Below are 18,618 nucleotides of genomic sequence, written 5' to 3' on the forward strand. Positions count from 1 at the left end.
CTTGTTTCTCAAAATGAATGTTTAATTGGTGTGATGTATGTAAGGAGTTATTTTGAATATGGATTCTCTGGTGTTCCTTTACTGTATCAGAGGCCTTTTTTTTTCCCCTCGAAATAGCTCTTCTGAGATCAGTAGAGGTACCTTGAGGTTAAGCGACCTACCTCAGATTACCTTTTTCTCAATTTTTATTTTTTATTTTTTTTAGAGAAAATGGTCTGATTTTCAAGTCTGTTGCTCCTGTTTACAGGTTTAGAGAAGGAGAATCTCCACTATCTCAAGACCAAACTTTTGATAGCCTTGTGCAATAAAAGGTACAAACAGTGAGAGGTACAAACACGTAGAACTCAAGTTCAACAAATATTTCTTTGATACTTCTGTTCTTTGATTAGAAACCAAATGTTTCTTCCAACTTCATTTAAGGTGTGTTGTGATGGGATGTTGGTAGGTTTCTAAGAGTGCTGAAGAGATGCTAGCAGTTGTAAGGAGATGTGAGTGCACTGTGAATGGTGACTGGGCACCTGGGACCTGCTGAGGGGAGGGCAGACCTCGCTGGGAAGGGCTCTGCAGGCGGTGGCACACGGCAGACTAACTGCGGCTCTGCTGAGGAGGTACACGTGGCCAGTGCAACTCTGGGGAAAAGTGAGAAGTTTTTCATGTTTGAGACTGCAGCTTGCACTGATTTATGCCGATCACTTCCATGTGTAAAATGTCCAGTAGATGTTCATATGAAATTTGAGTCATTAAGTCAGGTTAAATTGTGTCTTGTATCCTTAGGATGTCAGAAAGTTTTCTATGGAAAGGGTTAAAATCGACTAAACTTAATATTAGCTGTGCCAAGAACCCACATAGAATAACTAGTTCTCTTTTGTTGGGGCATTACTAAATGAGGAATCTGCACTGATACTACCAATTACCACTTATTTCATGGGGTGGGGGGAGTGCCTTGCTGCTTTTCTGGAGGGGGCTTTCACTGGGGGCCTTATTTTGCCTTTTTGGGGGGGAGGGTGGCCTTGCCCTGGGCTTGTTGGATCTTAGTTCCCTGACCAGGGATTGAACTCGTGCCCCCTGCAGTGGAAGCACTGTCCTAACCACTGGGCCACCAGGGAAGTCCCTCATGAGGACTCTTGCAAAGGAAGCTGGGAGTGAGTGGCATAGACAGAAACTGGGAATGTGAATATATTGTGCTCTCAAAACACTCTCCCTTAAGTGTTTATTATAGATGTTTTTGCATACTCATTGTATTTCAGTATGATTTTTTTAAATAGACAAAAAATGTTTGAAGTATAGTTCTATGTTAGACTTCTATTCAAAATTTTGCAGTGGTTCCCATTGTTTGCTAGTTGCTAATAATAATACTGGCCACTCTATGTTGAGAGTTTGCTCTGTTAGGCACTATTGTAAGCTTTTGATATTTATGAGCTCACTGAGTTTTTATAACCTGTGTAGGTGCTTTTATTATTTCCATTTTATCAACAAGGCATGAAGATTTTAAATAAGTTGTCCAGGGCACATAGCTGGCAGGTAGCAAATGTATAAACTCAGGAGCCTAGTTTCAAAAAACAAAGCAGCAAACCAGTTTTCCTGAACTAGAATTGAAGATTCTGATCCCAGTCTACCTTCCAGCCTTATTATTGACAACCAGGAGATATCCTAGCCTCTGGCTTCTATGTCCTTCTGATTTCATCCAGTACTTTGCTAATTCTGAGTTTGCTCATGTGAGTTTCTCTCATTAGGAGCTTCCCTTCCTTCCTTTTTTACCCATTCATAGCCAAACCCTGCCTCCATAGAACTGCAGTTGTTTGCTTCTGTCTTTCTACTCAAGTGTAGGTTCCTTGAGATTCATGATAAACTGTTCATCATTGAGTTTCAACGTAATACCTAGTAGAGTGCCTTGTACATAATATGTATTAAATGACTGAATATATTATACATATATATACACACACATATGTTTAGATAAAGGAATATGGCAATCATTTTTAGCCCGCTCCTTCTCCGAGTGCACCAGGAGTTTGTTTGAATGAAAACAAGTAAAAACCAGTGCACAGACTGTACCTCAGTTCAAATAAATCACATGCGCTGGAAGGCAGGGCTTGAGCATCATTGGTTTGAAGCAGACATGGTCCTGTGTGCCCCCAGGGTTGCGCATCACAGATCAAGCTAAGTTTGCTGAGCTTTTGCAGTGAGAAAGTGGAGGCTCAGAATCAGGATTTGGCCATTTATGCTTGAGAAGTCAATTTGTGTTACTAGTCACATCTCTTGTGGCCACCAATTTTGTAGGAAGCTGTTTGTTACACACTAGCGTATTTGCTGTAATTATATCATAAGACTGTGATTATTACAGAATAGATTGTACTTACTGAAAAGTGTTCATTTCTTGGGAATGCCTCAAACATCTTTTAGATAAACTGTTACTTGCTTAAAGTAATGGTATGATCTATGACTTCTACTGAGATGTGTTGGATAATTTGTCATATTTTGCAGGGAGGAAATTACCAAAGCTGAATAACTGCCTGTCTGGTTCCTGTTGTTAATTATTTTCAGTAACTGTTCTGTTAAGAGATTAAGTATCCAAAATATGCATAATATTGCCCTATGTCAGTCTAGGGATAAAAATTTTTTAAAGATCATTTTACTTTATTTTGCTCATTTTGTTTCATCTTTACAACTGCTCTGGGAAGAAGAGAGAGCAGGTGTCATGAGCCCTGTTTCCATATGGAGATACTGAATTAGTGAGAAGCTCAGTCATTTAGGTCATAGATTTAGTAAGTCATCAAGCTGGAATCAAACCCATGTTTCCTTACACCTAACCCAGTGCCCTCTTCTCCACTACTTGCTCACTACTCCATAGTACATCTTACAGTTTATATTGTGTAAGACTCCAAGTACCCAAAAATGAGTCATTTGAGACAGAAATATGAAAGCTGAAATAAAATACTAGAAATAAAGTAAGACAATGGTCAGTTTAGCTGTATGTGTCAAAAGCTTTCAGTTGAATTCAGTCGCTCAGTCGTGTCCGACTCTTTGCGACCCCATGAACCGCAGCACACCAGGCCTCCCTGTCCATCACCAACTCCGGAGTCCACCCAAACTCCATTGAGTCTGTGATGCCATCCAGCCATCTCATCCTCTGTTGTCCCCTTCTCCTGCCTTCAATCTTTCCCAGCATCAAGGTCTTTTCAAATGAGTCAGCCCTTCGCATCAGGTGGCCAAAGTATTGGAGTTTCAGCTTCAGCATCAGTCCTTCCAGTGAACACCCAGGACTGATCTCCTTTAGGATGTACTGGTTGGACCTCCTTGCAGTCCAAGGGACTCTCAAGAGTCTTCCCCAACACCACAGTTCAAAAGCATCCATTCTTCAGAGCTCAGTTTTCTTTATAGTCCAACTCTCACATCCATACATGACTACTGGAAAAACCAAAGCCTAGACTAGACGGACCTTTGTTGGCAAAGTAATGTCTCTGCTTTTTAATATGCTGTCTAGGTTGGTCATAACTTTCCTTCCAAGGAGTAAGCCTTAGAAGATGTTTAATTGCCATCCAACCACTAATCTATCTTTTGGAAGTCCAAAGAAATAACCAGATGTAAACAAATACTTTAAAAAAATAATGTATAAAGTAAGAGTGAAAAAACTGGGAACATGTTTAGTAGTAGGAGGGATAAGTAAATTTTGGTAATTCCTGTGATTATATATAATTTAATTTTTAAAAATAGATCTTTGAAAGAATTAATGCTTATGAACTTAATGTTAAGAAAAGGTCTCATTTATGTATAATATGACATGAAGAAAAAGAAATGATTTTGTAAAAATGTAGATGTCTGTGTGGAAAAGAGATTGGATCATTAGATAATAACATCAAAATGTCCCAGTAACTCACATTGGTGGAATTAGAAATAATTACTATATTCCTTTTTTCTTAAGAAAAGCTTTTTTTGTTTTTTTTTTTTTTCTCCCACAGTGATCATATGTTTTATAGTCAGAATAATGTTTCATAAGAAAATTCATGAGAAAAGCCTTTGTAGAATAAATGTCAGTGTTTGTTGGTGATTATGTCATGACTTAGCTTTTGGTTTAAATATCTTTTCACTGCAGTTTTTGATTAGCCTGGGCTACGGTACCTGACTTCTAATGCCTGTTTTCTTTTTGGCCATACTACTTGTGGCTTGTGGGGTCTTAGTTCCCTGACCAGTGATTGGACCCAGGTTCCTGGCAGTGAAAGCACTGACTCCAAACACTGAACTGGCAGGGAATTCCCAACTTCATTTTTTTAAGTGACTTTTAACAGCAGTATATTTTATTGTTTTATTTTGAGGAAAAAAATATATTAGAATTTTATGTGTTGGTATATTTCATTAGAACTTTTAAAAATGAAATTTGGGGTAGAGCCTGAGAAATCAGGAAATCTTCCTGCTGCTGTCACTCGTATTAAATAACTAATTTGATCGTTGTTCAAAGGCAAGAATCTAAAAGGTATAACCACGTTTTACTTTCATAACAATTTAGTTGGTAGACATAGCTGAGAAATTATTTAGGTGTATCAGTTTATATTATTTTCTTCATTGTTTCAATTTTGTAAGCTTGAGATAATGGTAGATTTACTGTTTGTTTAGCTAAATTTCCCATTATTATTATATATCTTTGTAAAAATAGTAGCCTTTTTATTATGATTAGATTCCAAATTATCATTAAGAAAACATTTTTACTTTTATGAGAAGTATAATATATGTCCATTTTAAGAAACTCTATTTTACTTTATGTTTTTGTTTTGGCCATAAGATCTTAGATCCCCAACCAGAGACTGAACTGGTGACCCTGCAATGGAAGCATGGAGTCTCAACCACTGGAAATCCCAAAAAACTCTTTCTCAAATGTTCTTTAGAGACTGTAACATTACAGTTGTTCACTTTCAGAAGATGAGAAAACAGAATAGTGGACACAGTTGATAAATAGAGAAATAAAAAGGTGCCAAATAGAATTGACCTTCAGTTGTCCATGTGTAGCGATTTTGAGGGGGATACAGATGGCAATATATGATTAAAGATACAACATTGTGATGTCTCTGATAGATTTCATGCTTTCATAGACCACGTGACTTTTTTTTCTTGTGTCATTTTTAGTCGGAGCGCCATAACATGGTGTGGGAAGTGAAGAGCAAGCAGATGCCTGATGCGGTGCAGAAGCTCCTGCTTGTCATGGACAAGAGAGCGCCCGGGGTGAGCGACTCGCTGCAGCTGCTGCAGCGCGAGGAGACGCTGCCGTCCTCGCCCGGGTACAACTCTTGTGATGAGCACATGGAACTCGGTAACCGAAGCTCGGTTTTCAGGGGTCTTCACTGAGATGCGGACTAATTTTCACGTTTAACTTTTCCACCCACCTTGAATTGTTGAAAAGTATGCTAAGTTTTCTTCACTAGGAACTTTCAGTGTTCTCTTGTTATTGCTTATAAAGTATTATTTAAACCAACATAACTTTATGTTGATTATGTTAGTTATCATAGAGACTCATTTACAAATTCAAACTCAACTGTCTTTGTGGGTAAAAATGAGCCTTTAAACACCTTATGGAAACCTTGCGGTGTGGCTTTTCAAAAGCTGTTACTTTTGAAATAGCCTTGTAAGCTCAGCAAATTATGCTGGCTATGCCTTTATGCCTGGTTTGTTGGTATGATGGGGGAAATTCCAGTGGACACTTGAAACTGGAGGATCAGACATTTGTAATTATCAGTACTGCTGAGCTACCCCAAAGATGCATGATATATAGAACTGTGTAGGTTTGTTGAGGTATGACTTTGAATGTTACTGCTTTGAGGTAAGTGTTGAAGAGAATAAACAGCCGATGAGTGAGCTTGTCTTGCTGCCCACTTTTCGTCTTGGCTTTGTCCCCATTTAAAATGCGTTTTCCCCTGATGTTCACAAAATGCTAGATGTGATTGTCCTCATTTTATAAATGATGAAATAAAGGAGGTTATACGGTAGTCTTCTTTGGGAATTTGAAGATCTTAAAGGTCTTGAGACATAACCTGTTGGCATGCTAAGGGTTTGCTAAGCTCAAAATATTTACTGAATTGTGGTTACTATTGAGTGGGAAATATCATTTCAATCAATTACTTGGTTCTTTATTGTCACATTTTAGTTGGTTTCAGAAGGAAATCAGGAACCTAGGGCTCAGGAGGTCAAAAACTTTACAGCCCCTCATGACTTCAGTTTAAAAGTAGTTTCCTTAACTTGAAAGACAGAAATGAACCCTTCACAGTAAATATACAGGTGATAGTCAAAGAATGATGTTGGCAATGAGGGAAGGGAAGTAGCTTCACCATCATGAACATTACAGAGTGGAATTATCTTAAGTTGGTGTATTTTGGCTTCTTTGGGAAGGGAGGGATACCTTCTAGTAGGTTTTATGAATGGATATCCTGAATTAGTACTTGTCAGACATTTCTGTTTTAGTGAGTTATTCTGGGATATTCCCTGTATAGGAATGAGTATGTGCTTTTATTGTGACCATATAGAGAGCTCTCAAGTCTACAAGAGCTTCTGGGTTTATATATTGAAGAGACCCATTGGATCCATAGAGTTTACAGGCGTGTATTTCACAAAGGGATTTTGTTGTTGTTTTTAAGGCTACAAGAGGCTTTTTTTTTTCCAGTTCAGTTTTTTAGAATTCAGTCTACCTTGCAGAGTAGTTTTGACATGAACAAGGGTGGTCCTTGAGTACTCTTTCTGGTTTTCTTTCTTGGGTAGCTGAAAGTCTGTCATGAACTACCTTTTGAGAACACACTTTTTGGAAAATAATAAACATTACTGAGTTTAGACGTTCTCATAAATAATTTGGTGTAGATAAAGTTGAATAGTACCTAAAAATTGCTATGATCTAAGTTTCATCTTTGAAAATTATTGTTTTCATTTATTGTAGTAATCTGATTAAGTACATACATGCCCCCATAAAATACCTTTTTCCTTATTAACGTGGTAACATAAAAATGTCTGAGTAGCATATGGATTATTCCCAGGTGAGCCTGTGAAAAACTGGGGGCGGGGAGTCAGAAAACACAAACAGAACAGTTTGTGAACAGTTGTAAATACATGGTTTGTGTAGTGAGGTCATTAATCCATTTAAGTGTACTTTTCTGTTAGGCTTTGTTGACCCTTAAATGTATAAGATGTCATTTTTTTTTCAGTTGAAACTTGTTTCTTTCAAAAAAACATTTTGAATTTACCCTTTTCCTCTCACAAAATTAACTAGCTAAATTTGAGGCCGCCTTTCCCAGCTGTGATTTCAGTATGGTCCCCTGGATCAGTAACCTCCTTCTGCTAATCTTGAGTGTGCTTATTTGCAGATGATCTTCCTGAACTTCAGGCTGTTCAGAGTGATCCTACTCAATCTGCCATATACCAGCTGAGTTCAGATGTGTCTCATCAAGAATATCCAAGACCATCTTGGAACCAGAATACCTCAGAAATATCAGAAAATACTTACGGTGAAAATGAAGTGGATTGGCTAACAGAACTAGCAAATATTGCCACCAGCCCACAAAGTCCACTTATGCAGTGCTCATTTTACAACAGGTGGGAACATTGGCTGTGTTTTAATTGAAAACTTTGTCATTACAAAACACTTTTCCCTCCCTAGTTTTAAAAGTTGCCTGGAGAATCCCAGGGACAGGGAGCTTGGTGGGCTGCCATCTATGGGGTTGCACAGAGTCAGACAAAACTGAAGCGACTTAGCAGCAGCAGTTTTAAAAGTAATAATGCTGTTGATCATTTAAATAAAGATTTTTTTATTAAAGTTGTTAAAATTAAGCCCTTTATCTTAAAATGATCAAAGAGGTATTCAACCCCCAGTCATTATTTCATACTTTGATGATTAAAGTAATATGAGAACTGAGTCTTAAATGGTTTAAAGTCATCAAGAAATACATCTGACCAAGAATACTTTTATTTATATTTTTTGCTTAGAGAAATGAAAGTTTTCTAAAGAGCCATAATTAAAATAAACATTATATTTTAAACTTAGTCAACCTTGAATTTGGTTCCTTTTGGTCTGCGTTTATTTTTTTTTCCACAGTGTATGTGGCCTTATGTATATGTTTGCTGATATTGATATCTTGAATTTCTCAAAGTAGACTCTCATTGGTTAAAAAAAAAAAAAAACCACTGTTTCGTTTACCCAGACCAGAGTTTAAGAAAATGAGTTATTGTGCTGTAAAATTATGGAATCTTCCAACTAATATTCCTCAGTTCAGTTCAGTCACTCAGTCATGTCCGACTCTTTTGCGACCCCATGAATTGCAGCACGCCAGGCCTCCCTGTCCATCACCAACTCCCGGAGTTCACTCAAACTCATGTCCATCGAGTCAGTGATGACATCCAGCCATCTCATCCTCTGTCGTCCCCTTCTCCTCCTGCCCCCGATCCCTCCTAGCATCAAGAGTCTTTTCCAATGAGTCAACTCTTCACATGAGGTGGCCAAAGTACTGGAGTTTCAGCTTTAGCATCAGTCCTTCCAATGAACACCCAGGACTGATCTCCTTTAGGATGGACTGGTTGGATCTCCTTGCAGTCCAAGGGACTCTCAAGAATCTTCTCCAACACCACAGTTCAAAAGCATCAATTCTTTGGCACTCAGCTTCCTTCACAGTCCAACTCTCACATCCATACATGACCACTGGAAAAACCATAGCCTTGACTAGACAGATCTTTGTTGGCAGAGTAATGTCTCTCCTTTTTAGTATGCTATCTAGGTTGGTCATAACTTTCCTTCCAAGGAGTAAGTGTCTTTTAATTTCATGGCTGCAATCACCATCTGCAGTGATTTTGGAACCCCCCAAAATAAAGTCTGACACTGTTTCCACAGTTTCCCCATCTATTTGCCATGAAGTGATGGGACCAGATGCCATGATCTTAAGTTTTCTGAACATTAAACTTTAAGCCAACTTTTTCCCTCTCCTCTTTCACTTTCGTCAAGAGGCTTTTTAGTTCCACTTCACTTTCTGCCATAAGGGTGGTGTCATCTGCATATCTGAGGTTATTGATATTTCTCCTGGCAACCTTGATTCCAGCTTGTGCTTCTTCCAGCCCAGCGTTTCTCATGATGCATATAAGTTAAATAAGCAGGGTGACAATATACAGCCTTGATGTACTCCTTTTCCTATTTGGAACCAGTCTGTTGTTCCATGTCCAGTTCTAACCGTTGCTTCCTGACCTGCATATAGGTTTCTAGAGAGAGAAATGAATAATATTTTACTAATTATCCCCCAGATTATAAAGTTGACTATTTAAAAAGACATAGATAAATATGATAGTTTATAAGGAAGAGAAGTAACCCAGATTTGCACTCATGTGGGTGGGTAGACCAGGGTCCGTACACAGTGATGTGGGAATAACCGAATTTTGGTAGTGCTCGTGAGTTAGTATAATTCTTTGCTAAAAAATAAATTTGTTAGGTGTGGAGCCTTGGTTTCTTGCATCCCAGCAAGTTACCCTGCTTTTCTTCTCTTCAGCAGGATATTGGTCTTGATTAGAGCAAATTCAATTTAATTAACTTCAGTTTAAGTCCATGAAAATTTCCACAGGATGAAAAGTTGACTTTTCAAAGTAGTTCTTCCTTTATTGTCCCAGTTTTTATTGTAATCTTTAAGAGTCCAAAAATGAAAAATTCTTTTATAATTAAAAACAGAAAATCCAGATTTTACTATTGGACTTCCTTTTCCCCCAATTTTAGTTGAGATAGTAATTTTCATTTTTCACAACAAACTAGAGGATTAATAATTCATGGAAAGCTGAGTAAAGCCCTCAGAAGAAAATTAATGTTAAAAAAAATAGTTAAAAGGAAAGGTGTAAATTCCCCACTGCATTTTCTGTGCTTCCCGTCTTCCTCAGGAACGAGGGACGGTAACACTCTGCTGTTCTGCCTGGCTTCTAACCCTGTCAGTGGTCCATAGCTATTCTCTACAACTTTGTGTAGATTGTCAAACTGTTAGTTACTGAGCTTTTGGATGTCAATGAAGTTGTAACTGTAGAGTGTCAAGGGGTTGAGGACAGATAAAATTTATATTATGCTTGCATAGAGGGATGAGGAGACGATGGTGTCAGTCATTCAGACACATCAGCATATTAGTTTTTAGAGCATTTCGGCCACACGCTTTTAGAACACTACGTTGTTCTTTTTTTTTTTTCGTTGTTCTCTTTTAAATGGTTATACAGAAGAACTGATAAACTTAATTTTCTTTTATTAAGAAAGCAGGGACAAGCTTAAGCAATTTTCAACAGTTTGGCCACTCAATAAATATGTAAATGTGTAGTAAAAGGAAGAAATAAAAGATGAAACATTTAAGTATTTATATTTTGAAAATTGGTTGGAGAGTATGCTAAAATACGTGGAAACTAACTTGGGTTTTTACTTATGTGAACATGAGAACAGTATAGTTTTATATAGAGAGTAATTTCTGCAAAGGTATAATAAAAATGTTAATTAAGATTAGAAAAATCGAGGGACTAACAGATTTCTCACAGAGTAAGTGCAAAATTGGAAAGTAAGATGCCCTCCTCTTGTCAGAAAGTGGATTAGTACAGACACTGTAAACATTTTTCTGTTAAAGACCAAATCCCTAGCTGACATGGAGAATTGTCTTGATTGGGGACCTTCAGTTGACCCTAAGTCTTCTCTGCTACTTTACAATCTCCTGAATCAGTGCACATTAGTGCTTGCCCTGTACGGGCCTGCTGCTTATTCTGCCCCCACCCCCATATGTTTGTGGGGGAAGGATCTTAGTGTGTTCTTGAGAGCCCCATGTAGTCTGAAGGGAGTGCTGCCTGGTAAAGAGACCTTTGACAGGAAAGAAGGGGAAGAGGTAGCTTACTTTTTAAGGTGATCCTGGGGGTTGAAGTAGCTGGCTTTATGTGTAGCTGGTTTGCAAATAGGCTGTTTTCTACTATAATATGTTTAAACATTTCAGCTTCAGGTAATTCATTGAATCTGCAAGTGGTTGGTAGCTAAAGAGTTCCGAGTTTGTCACATAGAGCTTGGAGGCCCTGTTCAGATTGAGATTTAGTGACCACATCAGAGTAAGACAGAAAGGGACAGGGAGCCCTGCACGAGGGGGCATCATCTTTCATGAAGGAAACTGTATATTTGTTTGTATTTAGTGATACATAGGAAATGGCAGCCAACTCCAGTATATTCTTGCCTGGAGAATCCCATGGACAGAGGAGCTTGGTGGGCTACAGTCCACGGGTCGCAAAGAGTCGGACACGACTGAGTGACTTCACTTTGACTTTCACTAGTGACACAACAATGAGTGAATAAATGAAGGAAACAGTAATTTGGAATTTGAAGTATATTATCTCATCTGAAAAAAAGTGTTTAAAATGTGTGAAGAGGGAAAGAAGTTATACAACAACACACTATAGATGAAATTTTTGTTATCTTCACCAGTGTTTGCCATAGGTGTCTTATATGTAATAACACTGGTATGGTGAATGTGAAGTTTGCTTTGTAACTAAAGTGGCTGATTTATTTTAGATCATCTCCTGTACACATCATAGCTACTAGCAAAAGTTTACATTCCTATGCGCGCCCTCCACCGGTGGCCTCTTCTAAGGGTGAGCCGGCCTTCTCTCATCACTGGAAGGAGCAAACACCAGTCAGACATGAAAGGGTAAGTTCATTCATGAAATTAAATTTTTATGACGTTTGCAGAGCAGCTGAAAAACATTAACTTGTCCCTCACTAAGAGTGTCTTCTGAAGTACACACAGATGGAAAATAGTCTGTCTTGTTTTTCTGCTAGTGATCTGAGTTTGATTTTATATGTATAGCTCTAATAACTGTTAGAAAAATTCAGAATTACCAGTAAAAAAATGCATTTAACTTAAACTTCCCAAAACATCAGAAGGCAGTTTTTTCTCCCACAGTTTAAAATTAGTAAGTTACCTACTAATAAAGTCTGAAGACACATATTAACAAAATACATTGAAAATGAAAACTAAAGCGTCTGCAACGCTTTTCCCACAGGCGAACAGCGAGCCGGGGCCGGGCATCTTCTGCATGTCCTCCCTGTCAGATGACGACGACCTGGGGTGGTGCAACTCCTGGCCTTCAACGGCTTGGCACTGTTTTTTGAAAGGTTAAAAAAGGCTCAAATTTTTAGTGTACTAGTGTAGCAAACACACTGATCACATATCTAATACTTGTTTTTTATTTCAACTTTAGGCACACGACTGTGCTTTCATAAGGGAAGCAATAAGGAATGGCAGAATGTGGAAGATTTTGCTAGAACCGAAGGCTGTGATAATGAGGAAGATCTCCAGATGGGCACTCACAAGGTTGATTTAAAATTCTTTAAAGTTTTCCAAGTCTTTCAAAGGGAGCACAGGTTTTTTATTAATCTACAGATGTATCTTCCACTTGCTTTATGTTACATGGCATCCTATGTTTTAGGAGGAGCTTTTGTGAATCCTCTTGGTGTGAACAACAGTGACTTGAGATCCTACCTTGATAATGAAGCTTTCTTAGATGGGAAAAAAGTATTTCTTAGCACTTTTTACACATTGCATTTTAGGGAAAACTAAACTGGCATTAAACATAAAATGAATAAATAAACCAAAGCCTTATCTTAGGTAATCTACAAAGTGGTTAATTCCCCCATGGATAGAGAGTTGAGTTACTTTTACAATGACCCAATAACATGCTGGTGTTTTCTGAGTTGGTAAGCAAAGGCAGTAATGGGTAGCAGTGGAGAAATACTGATGAAACCTTTATCTTTGAAATCTTCACTTTCTCCATCTCCACTTTGGGCAGAGAAAATGGGCCTGTGAAGTGTGCTTGTTTAAAAATTCCTGTTTCAACCCTGCTGTCTGTTAAGTCCTTGAGAAAGATAGTCTTGATGCCTTCAGTTTTCCTTCATGCTGTAAGCACTGTATAGTAAAGTTCACTGTAGTCTTTCTTTGAGTTCTGTAGCTCTACTAAAATTGTGTCAAAGGTTACTGGTTTCATTCTGATTTAGAAATCTGCTTGGTTTGTCATTTCTGCAGCATTCTGCACAGTGGATTGTCTTCTTTTGTGTAGCATGGTACTGCCCTGATTTTCCTTCTGATGTCTTGGGTTTTTTTGCTGTTGACTTGTCTGCCCATGATGTTGAATGTTAGATAAGGTTCTACCCCTCCTCACTCTGTTTACACTTCCTCGCTGATGATAATGTTCAAAGCAATTCCTTGTCGCCCGTGGAAACTGCTCTGGTCTTGGAGTCAGGAGAGCTGTGCTCTTCTTTTTTGCTCTACCAGCAGCTATTAACATTTTCGTGACTGGCCTTGCACTGGGTGTTGGCTTCCTGTTTTGTAAGATGGAATTGGATTGATTTTAAGTTCTTACAGAGCGAAGAATCAGAAGATTCTTTAACCTAGTTATTAGTATAACCAACACTGGACTGCCTTTATCTTCCCCTCCAGGCTGTTTTCCTCCTTTCTTTTAGGAGTATTATTATCTTTTCTTGATTGCCAGATTCAAAATCTTTCTTGTTTGCTTCATTCAAAACACGAAGTTGACTATTTCCTTTCCTCCCTTCATATTCAGTTGATCCATTCTATTTCCTTTAAGACTTTTTATGTTTATTATTTTATTAGTTAACTTTGATTGGATATTATAGCTAGCCATTGTCATGTCTGTCTCCTTTGTCTTTCTGTGAATTTAAGGGTAGGGATCATGTGTTTTCAGAGCCTAGCACCTAGCGTCTACTGAGCACTCAGTAAAGACTGGTTGAATTTATTCAGCCCAGTTCTACCACCATTACAGTTGTCAATTCAAGACTGTAGTGGGTTTCTCCTGTTGAATCTTCAAATAAATTGAATACTAGAGATAGCTTTTATCTGTAGTCTTTGTCATCATCATAAAATTGAGTCATTACCATAATACTTTCATTGACTTCCCAGATCCTTCTCAAAGGAAAGCTTGAGCACTTTGCCAGTCTTTAAGACCCCTTTACTTACTTACTTACTAACTGGGCCCTTCTTTGCAGCCTTATTTGCCCCAACTCTGAATTCATCTTGTATTTTTAGCAAATACTCAGCACTCTCCAAAGAAGTTGCTAGTTAAAACTATTCCTGGTATAAGGAGAGTGCTTCTAGATTCCATTTCACATGGGAATTGAAAGCCCTCCTAATCTCCTGGAGTTAATATCTCCCTTTAAAGTCCATATAGCACTATTTATTTTTACATTGAAGTACTGATTCCAGTCTGTTTTATATTGTAGTAATTTATATATTTGCCTTTCTTCACTACTGGGTTGATAGCTCCTCAATGGCAAGAATCCCATCTTATTTTTACCTTTTCTACAAAATCTTACACACAATAGGAACATCACTCCATGTTGAACTGAACATTGCCAATTTATTTGCTCTATGCATGTATTTCCAGGGCTATGGTTCTGATGGTCTAAAGTTGTTATCACATGAAGAAAGTGTATCATTTGGTGAGTCTGTACTGAAGTTGACTTTTGATCCTGGTACAGTGGAAGATGGTTTACTTACTGTAGAGTGTAAACTGGACCACCCTTTCTATGTTAAAAATAAAGGTAGGGCTTCGATTTGAATTTGTCATAACGTTCAAAGAAAGCTTCTTAAACCTGTAGTTATGTCTTATGGCGTGATTTTTGATGATTAAGAAAAAACTTTTGAAGAGAAATCTTCTTTCACACTAAAACTACCATAGGAAATGCCTTATAATACCTACTGATGTTTAAATCTCTTAGCAGTAATCAGGTGGAGCTCTACTTCCTGTGGGTATGAACTTGTAGATTCATGTAGGGTATACCATAATAAGCTCTCTATTGTCTTGATGTAATTTGGGGAATGAAATATTCTGGTAATTGAAATTTGGTTTAGGCCAACTATGCTTTATACCTGAGTCACATTAACACAGTATCAAATGTAATGATTCAGAGACTATTTCATGGTCTCAATCATCATCATTTATCACTTACTGTCTTGTAGGTAGATGGAGTACTGATTGATAGAACTGATGCATTAGTAAAATGCTGAATTAAACAAGTTTTGGAGGGCTTTTTGCATTGCTTAAATAAAATACTTGGGTTTGTTTTGTGGCAAAGATACATGACTTGTGTTACAAATCTCTGAAATATTAACTTTTTAACACTCAGAGGTGACATGTCTAAGAAATAATTTGGGTGCTTTCTTTCAGTCTCTATCCTTTATGTAATGACTGTTTGATTTAACTTTAGGTTGGTCATCATTTTATCCAAGCTTGACTGTGGTACAGCATGGCATTCCATGTTGTGAAATTCATATTGGTGATGTATGTCTACCTCCTGGACACCCCGATGCCATTAATTTTGATGATTCAGGTGTTTTTGATACATTTAAAAGGTAATAGTAAATAATTCTTTTTTTTCCTCTGTTAAAGTTAACTCTTAATCTCCCTAATGATTGCTATTTAGGAGGTTAAACCTTTAAAGATGTGAGAATTAAAAAGGACTACTTAGAAGAAGTATGTACTGTCAACCCTTGAACAGCACAAGTGTTAGGGACACTGACCCCACACAGTTGAAAATCCACATATAACTTATAACCAGCTTTTCGTGTAGGCAAATTCAACCAACCATGGACTGAGTAGTGTTTACTATTGAAAAAAATAAATCCATGTTTAAGTGGACCCATGCAGTTGAAACCCATATTGTTTAAGGGTCAACAGTATAAGAATAAATGAAAAAATACTTGGTAATTAAAATAGTAATTCTAGAGAAGTTTTACAAAGGATGAAATAATGCCATTTGGAGCAACATGGGTGGATGCAATGATGATTACTAAGTGAAGTAAGTGAAAGACAAATACCATATCACTTATATGTGGAATCTTTAAAAAAAGATACAAATGAACTTACAAAACAGATAGACAAATTTACCTGAAAAAGTTACCTGAAGGGGATGGGGAGGGATAAATTAGTTTGGGATTAGCAGATACAAATTGTATACATATAATAGATAAACAACAAGGTCCTACTGAAATAGATCAGCTTTGATAGTTTAAAAAAATTTGTTAAATCTGGCCAGTTGTTTTGAACCAGTTCATTAATCTTTTAATTGTATCCTTTTTCCTTTAGTTAACTCTTTAATACTCAGTTTGACCAAGGTCTTTAGTTGTATGGATTAACAATTGTGAGAATAGCAAAAAAGTTAATATTTGGAAAGACTTGAAGAAAGTGATTTTTTCCTGAGATCATCTTGTTTAACAAGTTGCACAACAGGATAAGAACCCATGTGTGCTGACACTCAAGAAGGTTGACCAACTGAATTTTTGTGGAACTTTTTTGGTTTTAGCACTGAAAGTCCTGCATCCCTGGAAACCCCTCAGTCTTGGGAAGATGGGGGCAGTTGGGTCACCCTTCTCCCAGAAGGAATGCAGAGAAAGTCTGATTATAATATCTAGGATTTTAAGACCCATTGTTTCTTTGTGATAATTAACAAATTCATAAGCATTTAAGTAGAGAATTCTGAAGAGTTTTGCTGGGCTGACAATTTTATTTCATTCAGTTTAATATAAGGTTAATATGTTTTTATTTTGAAAGCATAAGGGAGACTGTTAAAAAGGAAAAAAAGGTAACCAGCACAGGGCCTGACCCAAGCTGTATGCTCATTAAACGTCCCTACGATTGGAATCTAAATGCTGTTTGATTCTTTCATATAGAGTCATCTTTGAAAAACAAGACAATGTTAAGGTCCGATACTCAGTATTCTTAGGATGTAGATTCATGATACCTCTAATGTTTTGGTGAGAGTGTAAACTGACACAAAAATTTTGGAAGATAATTTGGCTTTATTGTCAGCCCCCGAATATCAGCAGTTCCATTCCTCTGTATGTACACCAGAGAGAGTAAATGCTTGTAGATGTGCACTGGATGTGTGAAGCTCATAGCTTTGTTGCTCACGACAGCGAAAGCATGGACACAGTGTCAGTACTCATTCACTGGAAAGCGGATGCGATACATTCATGCAATGGAATTCTTTTTGTCAGTGGAAAAGAAATGAATCTTGTGTGTGCTCATTCGTGTCTGATTCTTTTGCAACCCCATGGACTGTAGCCTGCCAGGCTCCTCTGTCCTTGGATTTCCCAGGCAAGAATACTGGCGTGGGTTGCCATTCCCTTCTCCAGGGGATCTTCCCGACACAGGGATTGAACCAGATTCTTTATCACTAGTGCCACCTTAGACATACATTGTTAAACATGGATCAACTTTAGAAATGTTAAGTAACAATTCATATAATCTTTCTATGACTCAGATGGTAAAGCATCTGCCAGCAATGCAGGAGACCCAGGTTCAGTCCCTGGGGCAGGAAGATCCCCTGGAGAAGGAGATGACAATCCACTCCAGTATTCTTGCCTGGAGAATCTCATGGACAGAGGAGGCTGGCTACTATCCATGGGGTCACAAAGAGTTGGACGTGACTAAGTGACTAACACACATTGTATATAAAATATACGTTACACAGTTAGGGATCCTCAAGTTAAGCCCCAGGTTCAGTGTCTTACTGGGAGGACTCATAGGATTCAGTACTGAGTCACATGTATAGCTGTGATTTCTTACAGTGAAGGGGGATATGAAGCAAAATTGTGAAAAGGAAAGGCGTGGGTTTAAGTCTCGTGAAGCCCGGTTTCCAGGAGTCCTCTCCCTGTGGAGTCACACAGGACAAGCTTATTTCCCTCAGCAGGGAGTTAGGACAACACGTAAGAATTGTCATCTGCCAGGAAGCTTATTAGACATGCAACACTAGAGGTTTTATTGGGAGCTGGGTGCACAGGCTCTCTGCCTGGCATGTACCAAAAGCTTCCCGAACGAAAGCAGATGTTTAGGGTAAACAGTATTTTCAGTACCCACAGTTTAGGAACAGTGAGCCACTTTACCAGTTGTGGGAATGAGGGGAACCCTCTTGAAATCCTAATTCCAAATGCTAGTCATTGCCAGCCTGTAAGTAACCCTTTGAAAGGACAGCAAGCCTGTGATGTTTATTCTGCACAATTAAACATTCTAAGTAATATAACATGTTAATATAGTTGCCGTTTTAACAGTGTTGTTATAGTTTTATTGTTTATGAATTTATTTTATAATAAAATTACTGGAAGGGGGAATGATAAACATTTCAGGAGAGTGGATATCTCTGGGTATGGCCAATGTAGAACTTCAGTAACATTAGAAATATCCTATTTGTTTTTTTTAAGTTTTATTATACATATATTCTTTTACACATGGCTTATCACAATGTATTGAATATAGTTCCCTGTGCTGTACAGTAGGACCTTGCTGTTTATCCATTCTGTATATAATAATTTTTGCATTTCCTAATGCCCAGTCCTTCCCTCCCACACCCTTCCTCCCCCTTGGCAAGTCTGTTCTCTCTATTTTGGCCATGCCATCTGGCTTGCAGGATCTTAGTGCCCACCCGGGCTTCAGGCAGTGAAATCACAGAGTCCTAAATGCTGGATCGCCAAGGAATTCCATGTGTTGTATTTTAGATTCGACTTACTCTCTTATTGCAGATGCAAGCCTCAGTGCTTTAACTGTAAACTGGATGTAATAACACCACCTAACTCTACTCCTTGTTGTGAAGACTAG

At 38.0% G+C, this 18,618-nt stretch overlaps 1 protein-coding gene across 1 annotated transcript in view; it reads left to right on the forward strand.

The window, feature by feature from the left end:
- The window catches only part of HBP1 (HMG-box transcription factor 1), a 31,795-nt gene that overhangs the window by 5,258 nt on the left and 7,919 nt on the right, over positions 1-18,618 (forward strand). The window contains exons 2-8 of the mRNA XM_040260821.1: positions 5,119-5,302; positions 7,338-7,566; positions 11,522-11,657; positions 12,013-12,124; positions 12,211-12,323; positions 14,410-14,566; positions 15,233-15,377. Coding sequence (XP_040116755.1) covers positions 5,119-5,302; positions 7,338-7,566; positions 11,522-11,657; positions 12,013-12,124; positions 12,211-12,323; positions 14,410-14,566; positions 15,233-15,377 — 1,076 coding nt within the window. The remainder of the gene's footprint in view (positions 1-5,118; positions 5,303-7,337; positions 7,567-11,521; positions 11,658-12,012; positions 12,125-12,210; positions 12,324-14,409; positions 14,567-15,232; positions 15,378-18,618) is intronic.

This window comes from Oryx dammah, unplaced genomic scaffold (assembly GCF_014754425.2).
Source record: "Oryx dammah isolate SB20612 unplaced genomic scaffold, SCBI_Odam_1.1 HiC_scaffold_18, whole genome shotgun sequence".
Taxonomy (NCBI): Eukaryota; Metazoa; Chordata; class Mammalia; order Artiodactyla; family Bovidae; genus Oryx; species Oryx dammah.